At 42.8% G+C, this 13,779-nt stretch overlaps 1 protein-coding gene across 1 annotated transcript in view; it reads right to left on the bottom strand.

Moving 5' to 3' along the window:
• The window catches only part of trpm3 (transient receptor potential cation channel, subfamily M, member 3), a 169,687-nt gene that overhangs the window by 22,029 nt on the left and 133,879 nt on the right, over nucleotides 1–13,779 (bottom strand). The window contains exons 14-16 of the mRNA XM_042320427.1: nucleotides 5,204–5,233; nucleotides 3,043–3,335; nucleotides 1,939–2,167 (exon numbers count right to left, since the gene is read on the bottom strand). Of these exons, the coding sequence (XP_042176361.1) occupies nucleotides 1,939–2,167; nucleotides 3,043–3,335; nucleotides 5,204–5,233 (552 nt within the window). The remainder of the gene's footprint in view (nucleotides 1–1,938; nucleotides 2,168–3,042; nucleotides 3,336–5,203; nucleotides 5,234–13,779) is intronic.

Genomic DNA, 13,779 nt, shown 5'->3' with positions numbered 1-13,779 from the left:
GGTCTATAACAGTTTGGGTCTAGGGTGTCACCCCCTTTGAAGAGGGGGATGACCGCGGCAGCTTTCCAATCTTTAGGGATCTCGGACGATACGAAAGAGAGGTTGAACAGGCTGGTAATATGGGTTGTGTAACAGTATAACTTTAGACCGTCCCCTCGCCCATACCCGGGCGCGAACCAGGGACACTCTGCACACATCAACAACTGACACCCACGAAGCATCGTTACCCATCGCTACACAAAAGCCGCGGCCCTTGCAGAGCAAGGGGAACCACTACTTCAAGGTCTCAGAGCAAGTAACGTCACCGATTGAAACACTATTTAGCGCACAACACCGCTAACTAAGCTGGCGTTTCACATCCGTTACACTCACCCCCCTTTTGACCTCCTCCTTTTCCGCAGCAACCAGTGATCCGGGTCAACAGCATCAATGTAACAGTATAACTTTAGACCATCCCCTCGCCCACACCCGGGCGCGAACCAGGGACCCTCTGCACACATCAACAACTGACACCCACGAAGCATCGTTACCCATCGCTCCACAAAAGCTGTGGCCCTTGCAGAGCAAGGGGAACCACTACTTCAAGGTCTCAGAGCATGTGACGTCACCAATTGAAACACTATTTAGCGCGCACCACCGCTAACTTAGCTAGCGTTTCACATCCGTTACACTTGCAACAATGGCGGCGAATAGTTTTAGAAAGAGAGGGTCCAGATTTTCTAGCCCATCTGATTTGTACGGGTCCAGTCTCTATTAACTACCTTAAGATTAATGCATTAACTGTAAGTCACTCTGGATAAGAGCGATGATAAAGGACTGAAATGTAAAACTTTAAAATGTTTCAGATGAGTGAAGGAAAGGACATGTAGTGTCAAGGAAGCTGTATAAGGAAGCTGCATCAATGGATAAGGACCCAATCCATCTTCTCACCACTCTCTACCTGACTTTCTGCTTCAGACCTGTGGCAGCAGGCCAGTCGTATTCATTAGTGCACACCGTGGAAAAACAGTTTTGCAACTAAAGTACGAAAACAAAGTGTTTCTCATTGGAAAAGTTTAGGTATTGCCTTCCTGTTTCAGTCCGTTTTCTACCATTTGGTGCCTGGTGAATACAACCCAGACAGAAAGGTGTGTGTGTGGTGGGGCTTTAGGGGTCATGATGAGTGCGTGTGTAGTGCTATTTGTTGTGCGATCTACTACTCATGGTATACCATCCTGTTTGCTCTACCTTTGGTTTCTGCTCCATTGAATCTGTTTGCCAACCAGTTCTATACTGCACCTGGATTCATCCTCCTTACACTACACAACCACCCACCGGTCTCCAATCACAGCTACTCATAATAATACATGACTGTGGCCTTTCATGATCTAAGCAGCTGAATGCTATCAAACCATAGCCAACTCACTGGCTAACCTACTTGACTGGGCTGAATAATAGCACAAGCCTTTACAGTGTAATTTTAGGTGCGTTGTCGTAAATCAACATTGAAAGCGTTAGGGACGGTCAAGCAATAGCTCAGATATGGGATATCATTAGCCATTATTCCCATCAGGCCAAGCGGGGTAATTGCAGCATCTATTTCAGTATACACTTTCACCTCTCCATCCGTCTGTCTGTCTGTCTGTCTGTCTGTCTGTCTGTCTGTCTGTCTGTCTGTCTGTCTGTCTGTCTGTCTGTCTGTCTGTCTGTCTGTCTGTCTGTCTGTCTGTCTGTCTGTCTGTCTGTCTGTCTGTCTGTCTCTTTCTCTCTCTCTGTCTCCATCTGTCTGTCTTTCTGTCTCCGTCCGTCCGTCCGTCCCTCTCTCTCTCTCTCTCTCTCGCTCTCTCTCTCGCTCTCTCTCTCTCTCTTCGTCTGTCTGTCTCTCTTCGTCTATCTATCTGTCTGCCAGCTGGTCAACTCCATTTAGACAATGCATGGTGTGACCCCTAACCCTCTGACCTTAAGTCCAGAGTTCTTGCGCATGCGCAGCCGTCCCATCCACATGTCGGTGAGCAGCATCTGGCTGCAAGTGTGGGCGATGAAGTCGCGGTGCTTGGCGGCCACAGCCAGCTGAAGGCAGGTGGCGTTACTCCAATTCTTCAGCTCGTAGGTTAGCAGCTTCATGGCCATCTGCTCATCCTGCTTGTAAGACTGGTCCAGCAGCTCAACGGCTAGCTGGCCAAACTCACTGAAACACACATATAGGATGTCACACAGTGAATGTTTGAGGTGGACTAGGCTACATTGCAGTTGGACATATCAACATAACGTACAGATAAATGCACTGCTACGCAGACACACACACACACACACACACACACACACACACACACACACACACACACACACACACACACACAAACACACACACACACAAACACACACCAAACACTAGTCAGAGGATTAGGATAAGACTTCAACAGCCAAACTCTGAGGAACCAACATACCAATATCGTCTGTACTTGACAGAAAGAGAGGTGTCAGGGCTTTGAAGAGATTGTGTGTGTGTGTGTGTGTGTGTGTGCGCCACCTGGCAGTTCTTCCCTCTAATCAACTTCCAACATTTTCATTACAGTATTTTTACTTGAGCAAGAACACACGAAGAACTAACACGAAGGTCCATCCCACACACATACCATTAATTAAACTACATGTGTGTCATTGGCTAGAGTACCATATATGTACACATATATGTGTTATCATTAGCTCTATAAATGTACGGCAGTCCTATGAGATGTGTGTGTTATCTAAAGCAGGTCAGGCTGAGAGGAGGAGTGTGGATGCCGCTCCAGTCCAGACTCCCAGCTCAACTCCACATTAATCATTTAGAAGAAAACTTTCCTTGAAATAGGTGGCACTCAGCCTAGAAAATAGACTCTGACCACTTGGTTAGCATCTAGCTCAGCATGCTGAGAAGGTGTGTGCGAGGGGTTAATTTGAGGGTATGCACACGTGTGGCAAACTCTACAAATGCTTACATGTTTGTGATTGCTTGTCTGACTCTGTGTGAGTATCTGTGTTTGTTTTGAACTCTATGCGTGCCTGTCTTGTGGTCTATAGTACCTGGAGTTATGGTTGAGCTCCTGTGAGATGTCGTCCACCATGTCGTTCTCGGAGGCCTCGTGGGCCATGGCCTTACACAGCTTACAAGCCACCAGGGCTTTAGCCATGGCCTCCTCCCCGTGCTGCCAGAAGAACAGTGCCATCTTCTGTCTCTTCATCAGCACAGCCCACACCATCAACTCATGGAAGGGGAAGTGGAAGTGGTTTATCTCAGGGTCGTCCAGGTCAATGTCCACTTCCTCCTCCCGCTTCCGCGTAGTCTTCTGACGACCCCTTCGGATCGGCATGTCATCCTTACGCATGGCACACAGGACGAGAGCAGAGAAATGGATTAATGGGTTTTTGAATGTGATGCTCAGCCTTGAGGGAGAGAGATGGACATTAAGAGAGACTGTGATCAAGTAATATTATTCACACTGGCTATGGTCTTGGAGAGATGGATGTAGTACCATGGCCACGTATTGATAAAGGCCTATTGGTTTACACTCATGTCAGAGTGAAAGTGGAAAGTACTGACAATTGAGAACTGAGAAAGGCCTTGGTGTTTTATGTCTGTCTGCTTAGGATATTCTGACATTTATTCCAATATTTATTCTGATATTTCCCTACTACTTCCATATCTCATTAAACAGGGAGACTTCAGCTGAGTCAAGATTAATTCATTTTCGATTTTTGGATAAAGGAGTGAATTTAACTGATCTCAGCTAAACTGTGTGAAAATGAGGAAGATTAGTTTAGATTGAATAATATATTCAATTTTGATTTGTTCACAGATTGCCTTAAGTATCCCCATCGACTAAAGACTTCTACTTAGAGATCTCCATGGTAATGGTATCACCATGGTAATGCCTGCTTCACTGACACACACACAAACATACAAGGTATCAGAATGCTGTATAAGAAATAATAACACAAGTCACACAAAGTATTTACATTGTCATAAACCCTGTACACAGACAGGATGTCATATCGGGGCATTCTGTTATTCTAACCAGGGGAAAACACCAAACTGTACAACCTGGACGTAACTAGCCAAGTCACCTGTGATACAAGTCAGTATTCGATGTCCAGCTATGACTGAGGACGTCGGGAGATGACATGGAAACTGTTCACTTGGGGCAACAATGAGCTCTGTTACCTTCATGTAGGTTTTAGTTTTGCTAGGGCGTTGTGGACCGGGATGGCGGATGGTTGCAAGTTCGAATCCAGCGATAGAAAGTTGTTTTTGATACTTTTGTTTTAAGCCTATCCCAAACCTTAACCCTTACCTTAACCATTCAGAGTTAATGCCTAACCTTAAGAATTTGGAGTTAATGCCTGAACTTAACCCTAGCCTTAAAAATTCTGAGTTATTGCCTAAAATTAACACACTCTGAAACACACTCTTACCCTAAAACACTCTGAAATACAACGTTTGGAACAACTTTGAAATTTGACGTTTGAGGAACATGGAACAACATCTAATTCTGATGCGAGACTGTGAGAGCTGGTAGAACGTAACATAGTAAACGTGAATCTGTCTCCAACCATTTAGTTTGATATTTTACGTTTTGTATGGTATGTATTCATTTGTGTATGTCCATCATCCATTTCGTATATGTTACGAATTGCAATTCGTACAATATGTTAACATTTTGCAATATGTATGATATGTTCTGAATTCCAATTTGTTGTGCCTAACATTAGCTAGGTTGCTAGGTGGTTAATGCTAACATTAGCTAAGTGGCTAACATTAGCTAGGTTGCTAGGTGGTTAATGCTAACATTAGCTAAGTGGCTAACATTAGCTAGGTTGCTAGGTGGTTAATGCTAACATTAGCTAAGTGGCTAACATTAGCTAGGCTAGGGGTTGGGGTTAAGGGTTAAGGTTATGAGTTAGGTTAAAGAGATAGGCTTAGGGTTAGGGGAAGGTTTAGCTAAAATGCTAATGTTGTCTGTGATGAGATTCAAACTTGCAACATTTGGGTTGCTAGACATTTGTGTTATACGCCCACCCATTCACCCTGACCAACCACCCTCCTTTCGGTTTATGTAACCACACCAAGCGTAACATATCATACTAATTTGAGTGTCCTTGATTTACTTTTACTATGTTACGTCTAGTCTATGAGACCAGGCTGAACTGTAAATGAATCATAACGACATTGTGACCCGGAACTCACCTCCATCCCCAGCAGTTTCAGGGCTTTGGGCTGGAAAGGTAACAAAAACATGGTTATAGAGAAATCAACACCCTCAAGGGAAACGTTTCACATTTAAAATATGCACACACATAAAGTGACACAAAAGGAACAAATGTACACACACTCAATAAACCAGATGTTCAAATACAGAAATATATGCATTAACTAAATAATACAGCTGTCCTGTTCCAGATACACAGTACCCTGTTGTAAACCAGACAGTAAACTGTTGTAGACCAGACAGTAACCTGTTGTAAATCAGACAGTAACCTGTTGTAGACCAGACAGTAACCTGTTCTAGATTAACAGTAACCTGTTCTAGATTAACAGTAACCTGTTGTAAACCAGACAGTAACCTGTTCTAAACCAGACAGTAACCTGTTGTAGACCAGACAGTAACCTGTTGTAGACCAGACAGTAACCTGTTCTAGATTAACAGTAACCTGTTCTAGATTAACAGTAACCTGTTGTAAACCAGACAGTAACCTGTTGTAAACCAGACAGTAACCTGTTGTAGACCAGACAGTAACCTGTTGTAAACCAGACAGTAACCTGTTGTAGACCAGACAGTAACCTGTTCTAGATTAACAGTAACCTGTTCTAGATTAACAGTAACCTGTTCTAGATTAACAGTAACCTGTTGTAGACCAGACAGTAACCTCTTCTAGATTAACAGTAACCTGTTGTAAACCAGACAGTAACCTGTTCCAGATCAACAGTAACCTGTTCTAGACCAGACAGTAACCTGTTCTAGACCAGACAGTAACCTGTTCTAGATTAACAGTAACCTGTTCTACACCAGACAGTAACCTGTTCTAGATTAACAGTAACCTGTTCTAGACCAGACAGTAACCTGTTCTAGACCAGACAGTAACCTGTTCTAGACCAGACAGTAACCTGTTCTAGACCAGACAGTAACCTGTTCTAGATTAACAGTAACCTGTTCCAGATGAACAGTAACCTGTTCCAGATGAACAGTAACCTGTTCTAGACCAGACAGTAACCTGTTCTAGATTAACAGTAACCTGTTCCAGATGAACAGTAACCTGTTCCAGATTAACAGTAACCTGTTCCAGATTAACAGTAACCTGTTGTAGACAAGACAGTAACCTGTTGTAGACCAGACAGTAACCTGTTCTAGATTAACAGTAACCTGTTCTAGACCAGACAGTAACCTGTTCTAGACCAGACAGTAACCTGTTCTAGATTAACAGTAACCTGTTCTAGACCAGACAGTAACCTGTTCCAGATTAACAGTAACCTGTTGTAGACCAGACAGTAACCTGTTCTAGATGAACTGTAACTTGTTCTAGACCAGACAGCAACCTGTTCTAGATTAACAGTAACCTGTTCTAGATCAACAGTAACCTGTTCCAGATTAACAGTAACCTGTTCTAGATTAACGGTAACCTGTTCTACACCAGACAGTAACCTGTTCTAGATTAACAGTAACCTGTCCCAGATGAACAGTAACCTGTTCTAGATTAACAGTAACCTGTTCTAGACCAGACAGTAACCTGTTCTAGATCAACAGTAACCTGTTCTAGACCAGACAGTAACCTGTTCTAGATTAACAATAACCTGTTCCAGATTAACAGTAACCTGTTCTAGACCAGACAGTAACCTGTTCTAGATTAACAGTAACCTGTTCCAGATTAACAGTAACCTGTTGTAGGCCAGACAGTAACCTGTTCTAGATTAACTGTAACTTGTTCTAGACCAGACAGTAACCTGTTCTAGATTAACAGTAACTTGTTCTAGACCAGACAGTAACCTGTTCCAGATAGATTTGAACCATTAACCTAGATTAACAGTTGTCTTTAGATACAGTGCCTTGCGAAAGTATTCGGCCACCTTGAACTTTGCGACCTTTTGCCACATTTCAGGTTTCAAACATAAAGATATAAAACTGTATTTTTTTGTGAAGAATCAACAACAAGTGGGACACAATCATGAAGTGGAACGACATTTATTGGATATTTCAAACTTTTTTAACAAATCAAAAACTGAAAAATTGGGCGTGCAAAACTATTCAGTCCCCTTAAGTTAGTACTTTGTAGCGCCACCTTTTGCTGCGATTACAGCTGTAAGTCGCTTGGGGTATGTCTCTATCAGTTTTGCACATCGAGAGACTGAAATTTTTTCCCATTCCTCCTTGCAAAACAGCTCGAGCTCAGTGAGGTTGGATGGAGAGCATTTGTGAACAGCAGTTTTCAGTTCTTTCCACAGATTCTCGATTGGATTCAGGTCTGGACTTTGACTTGGCCATTTTAACACCTGGATATGTTTATTTTTGAACCATTCCATTGTAGATTTTGCTTTATGTTTTGGATCATTGTCTTGTTGGAAGACAAATCTCCGTCCCAGTCTCAGGTCTTTTGCAGACTCCATCAGGTTTTCTTCCAGAATGGTCCTGTATTTGGCTCCATCCATCTTCCCATCAATTTTAACCATCTTCCCTGTCCCTGCTGAAGAAAAGCAGACCCAGACCATGATGCTGCCACCACCATGTTTGACAGTGGGGATGGTGTGTTCACGGTGATGAGCTGTGTTGCTTTTACGCCAAACATAACGTTTTGCATTGTTGCCAAAAAGTTCAATTTTGGTTTCATCTGACCAGAGCACCTTCTTCCACATGTTTGGTGTGTCTCCCAGGTGGCTTGTGGCAAACTTTAAACAACACTTTTTATGGATATCTTTAAGAAATGGCTTTCTTCTTGCCACTCTTCCATAAAGGCCAGATTTGTGCAATATACGACTGATTGTTGTCCTATGGACAGAGTCTCCCACCTCAGCTGTAGATCTCTGCAGTTCATCCAGAGTGATCATGGGCCTCTTGGCTGCATCTCTGATCAGTCTTCTCCTTGTATGAGCTGAAAGTTTAGAGGGACGGCCAGGTCTTGGTAGATTTGCAGTGGTCTGATACTCCTTCCATTTCAATATTATCGCTTGCACAGTGCTCCTTGGGATGTTTAAAGCTTGGGAAATCTTTTTGTATCCAAATCCGGCTTTAAACTCCTTCACAACAGTATCTCGGATCTGCCTGGTGTGTTCCTTGTTCTTCATGATGCTCTCTGCGCTTTTAACGGACCTCTGAGACTATCACAGTGCAGGTGCATTTATACGGAGACTTGATTACACACAGGTGGATTGTATTTATCATCATTAGTCATTTAGGTCAACATTGGATCATTCAGAGATCCTCACTGAACTTCTGGAGAGAGTTTGCTGCACTGAAAGTAAAGGGGCTGAATAATTTTGCACACCCAATTTTTCAGTTTTTGATTTGTTAAAAAAGTTAGAAATATCCCATAAATGTTGTTCCACCTCATGATTGTGTCCCACTTGTTGTTGATTCTTCACAAAAAAATACAGTTTTATATCTTTATGTTTGAAGCCTGAAATGTGGCAAAAGGTCGCAAAGTTCAAGGGGGCCGAATACTTTCGCAAGCCACTGTATACTGAACAAAAATATAAATGCAACAGGCAGCAATTTCAAAGATTTGACTGAGTTACAGTTCATACAACGAAATCAGTCAATTGAAGTACATTTTTTATGGCCCTAATTTATGGATTTCACATGACTGAGCAGGGGTGCAGCCGTGGGTGGGCCTTGGTTGGCATCCACTGGGGAGCCAGGCCCAGCCAATCCAAATGAGTTTGTCGCCAAAAAATGGCTTTATTACAGACAGAAATACTCCTCAGTGCACCCCCCCTTCAGACGATCCCACAGGTGAAGAATCCAGATGTGGAGGTCCTGGGCTGGCGTGGTTACACGTGGTCTGTGGTTGTAAGGCCAGTTGGACGTACTTCCAATTTCTCTAAAACAATATTGTAGGCAGCTAATGGTAGAGAAATTAACATTCCCTTAAAACTTGAGACATCTGTGGAATGGTGTTATATGACTAAACTGCACATTTTTTAAATACCTTTAATTGTCCACAGCACAAGGTGCACCTGTGTAATGATCATAATGTTTAATCAGCTTCTTGATATGCCACACCTGTTAGGTGAAAGGACTATCTTGGCAAAGGAGAAATGCTCACTAACAGGGATGTAAACACATGTGTACACAATATTTGAGACAAAATCTGCTTTTTGTACGTACATTTTGGGGATTTTTTAAATTTCAGCTCATGAAACATAGGACCAACATTTACATGTTGCATTTCTATTTTTCTTCAGTGAAGTAACCTGTTAACGTAACCTGCTCTCTTTCATCGGTGTGTGTTTGTGTGTGAGGGCAAGGCTGGCTAAGTGGAGTTCCATGCAGCGGCAGGCCCTCTAAGGCGTATTAAAGCAGGCCGTGTATGAATTATGTATTCATCAGCCATCATGTGATCTACTTCCCCAACTGCTGGTAAAATAACTCAGGCCTCATGTGGGGATGTTGATATCTGCATCTATTTCAGGGCTGTGTTCCTACCACTGTGTATGTCTGTGTGTGTGTCTGTGTTTGTGTGTGTGCGTGCCAGCTTTCCCACTGCTGTTTTATCTAACATGAGACTGTCAGTGTGCCCAAATCTTTTCAAAACAGATCAAAGATAAGCTAGATGGCTACCTCCTCTTCTTGCATCCTCTGTCTCTCTTTTTCTATCCTTCACTTTTGCCATCTGTTTTTAGTCTATCGCACACACACACACACACACACACACACACACACACACACACACACACACACACACACACACACACACAAACACACACACACACACACACACACACACACACACACACACACACACACACACACACACACACACACACACACACACACACACACACACACACACACACACACTGCTGGAATAGTCATTGCTCTACACCAGGGCTCTCCAACCCTATTCCTGGAGAGCTACCCTCCTGTACGTTTTTGCTCTAACCCCAGTTTTAACTGACCTGATTCAGTTTATCAACCAGCTAATTATGTGAATCAGGTGCACTAGACTTGGGTCGGAGTGAAATCCTATAGACGGTAGCTCTCCAGGAACAGGGTCGGAGTAAAAACCTATAGGATGGTAGCTCTCCAGGAACAGGGTAGGAGTGAAAACCTATAGGACGGTAGCTCTCCAGGAACAGGGTCGGAGTAAAAACCTATAGGACGGTAGCTCTCCAGGAACAGGGTAGGAGTGAAAACCTATAGGATGGTAGCTCTCCAGGAACAGGGTCTGAGTGAAAACCTATAGACGGTAGCTCCACAGGACAGGGTCGGAGTGAAAACCTATAGGACGGTAGCTCTCCAGGAACATGGTCGGAGTGAAAACCTATAGGACGGTAGCTCTCCAGGAACATGGTCGGAGTGAAAACCTATAGACGGTAGCTCTCCAGGAACAGGGTCGGAGTGAAAACCTATAGGACGGTAGCTTTCCAGGAACAGGGTCGGAGTGAAAACCTATAGGACGGTAGCTCTCCAGGAACAGGGTCGGAGTGAAAACCTATAGGATGGTAGCTCTCCAGGAACAGGGTCGGGGTGAAAACCTATAGGACGGTAGCTCTCCAGGAACAGGGTCAGAGTGAAAACCTATAGGACGGTAGCTCTCCAGGAACAGGGTCTGAGTGAAAACCTATAGACGGTAGCTCCACAAGAACAGGGTCGGAGTGAAAACCTATAGGACGGTAGCTCTCCATGAACATGGTCGGAGTGAAAACCTATAGACGGTAGCTCTCCAGGAACAGGGTCGGAGTGAAAACCTATAGGACGGTAGCTTTCCAGGAACAGGGTCGGAGTGAAAACCTATAGGACGGTAGCTCTCCAGTAACAGGGTCGGGGTGAAAACCTATAGGACGGTAGCTCTCCAGTAACAGGGTCGGGGTGAAAACCTATAGGATGGTAGCTCTCCAGGAACAGGGTTGGAAAATCCTGCTCTACACAATAGTCCTTCTATCGTGGACTGTTCCACTGTTCTTTAAGGAGCCTTGTCTTGAAGGAGTCCTTGAAACAGCACAATCAACAATAAAATATCTCCTTTCTATCTCACAGCCATTGTTCCTAACAGTATAATGTAGTGCAGTTCAGCACTGCTTTCTATTAGCAGTGTGTGAGAGATACAGAGGGAGAAAATGAGGCCGTATCCCTAGTGCAGGTTCCAGTTAGAGTGACATGCATGTACATCCTGAATTCAGAGGGACTGCATAGTGATTCATATTCATTTACAGAACCTTTGATCATACAAAAAACTGGTTCATTAAGTACCACATTTCCATCACTCCAAAAGTGAGGCTCGGGTTGGCTTTCAGTTGGCTTGTCAGTTTGTGTTACTGTTACTACAGAGCACCTGTCCACACAGCAGTACCTTCTTTAACTGTTCCGTCTGAACAGACGACAAACCATCCCTTCACCTGCATTCAGCCCCGAATAAACTGACAAAAATCACCACACAACCCACTACCGTTAGGCAAAACCTAATCCCACACATTGCGTATCATACCCTCACAGCTCACACACACAAGCATTCAGTTCAGCCTCATATCCATCACACATACACACAGACACAGATACATGGGCTGGAATTAAACCTGCCATAGCAAAATCAATACAGTGCATTTCTTTACAAACGTCATCCCACATGGACACATGCTTCTCTTCTTCTTCTGAAAACTGAAAGCCTACCTGAGGTGAGTCCACCAGGTTAGTAGTTGTAGGTTTGTATATAGTACCTAAGACCAGTCAGTTAGTTTATTTGAACATGGGAAAAAGAGTTACTGCATAAATACTACAATGCAGGTTTGATTAAATTGAGCCCACAGAGACAAGTAGACATGGTAAACATCGGGGACAACAACTGTCCCCACTCATTGAAGCTACGAAAGTTCAAGGCCGACCGCGGTACTGCAGACATTGTTAGCAGAAAACAGGATCCTCAATTATAGTGAATGGAAAAAGTTTAATCTTCGTGGTCAAACTTCGTGTAAATATGATTCTTTTTTGAAGACAATCATGATGCCAATAATTGCTTCCAATTCACCAGATATACTGTATGCCCTTTAACCGATTATTTGACAATCTCACACAGAAGAGGTGATAAGGATAATTTAGTTGCTAATGGCACCTTGCAGTACCCTGGTCAGCCTTTAACTTGAGTTAATCAATGAGAGGGAGCAGCACTGAGCTAGCCTGCAAGGTCACTTCCTGGAGTAGGTCAAACTGTGTATGTTATGTCTCCATGAGACGCTATCTTAACCGACTTCATTTGGCTTCAATGCGCTATTGAGTCCCCACATATGGATGGTGTCACGTGATCGATGGCTTTGTCCACTTACTATGTCATATATATACATATATATACATATACAGTCATTGACATTTATGCACATACTGTGCCTTCAATAAGTATTCACTCCCCTTGACTTTTTCCACATTTTGTTGTGTCCGAAAAAATGGGATTAAAATGGATTTCATTGTGATTTTTTTGTCAACGATTTACACAAAATACTCTGTAATGTCAAAGTGGAAGAAAAAAATACATGTAAAATAAAACACTAATATGTCTTGATTAGATAAATATTCGACCCCCTGAGTCAAAACATGTTAGAATCCCCTTTGGCAGCATTTACAAAAGTGTCTTTCTGGGTAAGTCTCTAAGAGCTTTGCACACTTGGATTGAACAATAATTGCACACTATTCTTTAAGTCGGTTGTTGATGATTGCTAGACAGACATTTTAGGTCTCGCCATAGATTTTCAAGCTGATTTAAGTCGAAACTGTAACTAGGCCACTCAGGAGCATTCAGTGTTGTATTAGTAAGCAACTCCAGTGTATATTTGGCCTTGTATTTTAGGTTATTGTCCTGCTGAAAGATATATTTTTTTCTCCCATTGTCTGTTAGAAAGAAGACTGGACTAGGTTTTCCTCCAGGATTTTGCCTGTGCTTAGCTCAATTCCGTTTATTTTTATCATAAAAAACTCCCTAGTCCTTGCCAATGACAATCATACCCATAACATGATGCAGCCACCACCATGCTTGAAAATATGAAGAGTGGTACTCAATGATGTGCTGTGTTGGATTATTGGCCCCAAACATAACGCTTTGTATTCAGGACATAAATAGCTATTCAAATGGCTACCTGGACTACCTGCATTGACCCTTTTTTGCACTAACTCCCTTGCATTGACTCCATGCACACACACTGGACTCTACCTACACACACACATTCACACTCATGACATACGCTGCTGCTACTGTATATTATCTATCCGGTTGCCTAGTCACTTTACCCCCACCTATATGTACAGTACATAGCTACCTCAATTACCTCGTACACCTGCACATCGACTTGGTACTGGTACTCTCTGTATATTGCCATGTTATTTTCTACTTCCTGTATATAGCCATATATAGCTATTTTTACTTGTTATTTTTATTCGTTATTCACTATTTATTTATTCCTTGTGTTACTATTTCTATTTTTTATTAAATTTTTATCTTATCTTTAACTCTGCTGACTCAAGACATTTTAGCTTTTCATGATCTATTATTTTAATTAATTCCACTTTAAAATCATGGGTTGTGGGCCAGTGACAAAATAATCTTAATTTAATACATTTTAAACCCAGG

Source organism: Oncorhynchus tshawytscha, linkage group LG04 (genome assembly GCF_018296145.1).
Source record: "Oncorhynchus tshawytscha isolate Ot180627B linkage group LG04, Otsh_v2.0, whole genome shotgun sequence".
Taxonomy (NCBI): Eukaryota; Metazoa; Chordata; class Actinopteri; order Salmoniformes; family Salmonidae; genus Oncorhynchus; species Oncorhynchus tshawytscha.
The sequence above is the reverse complement of the archived record's forward strand: the minus strand, read 5'-3'. Positions and strand labels throughout refer to the sequence as shown.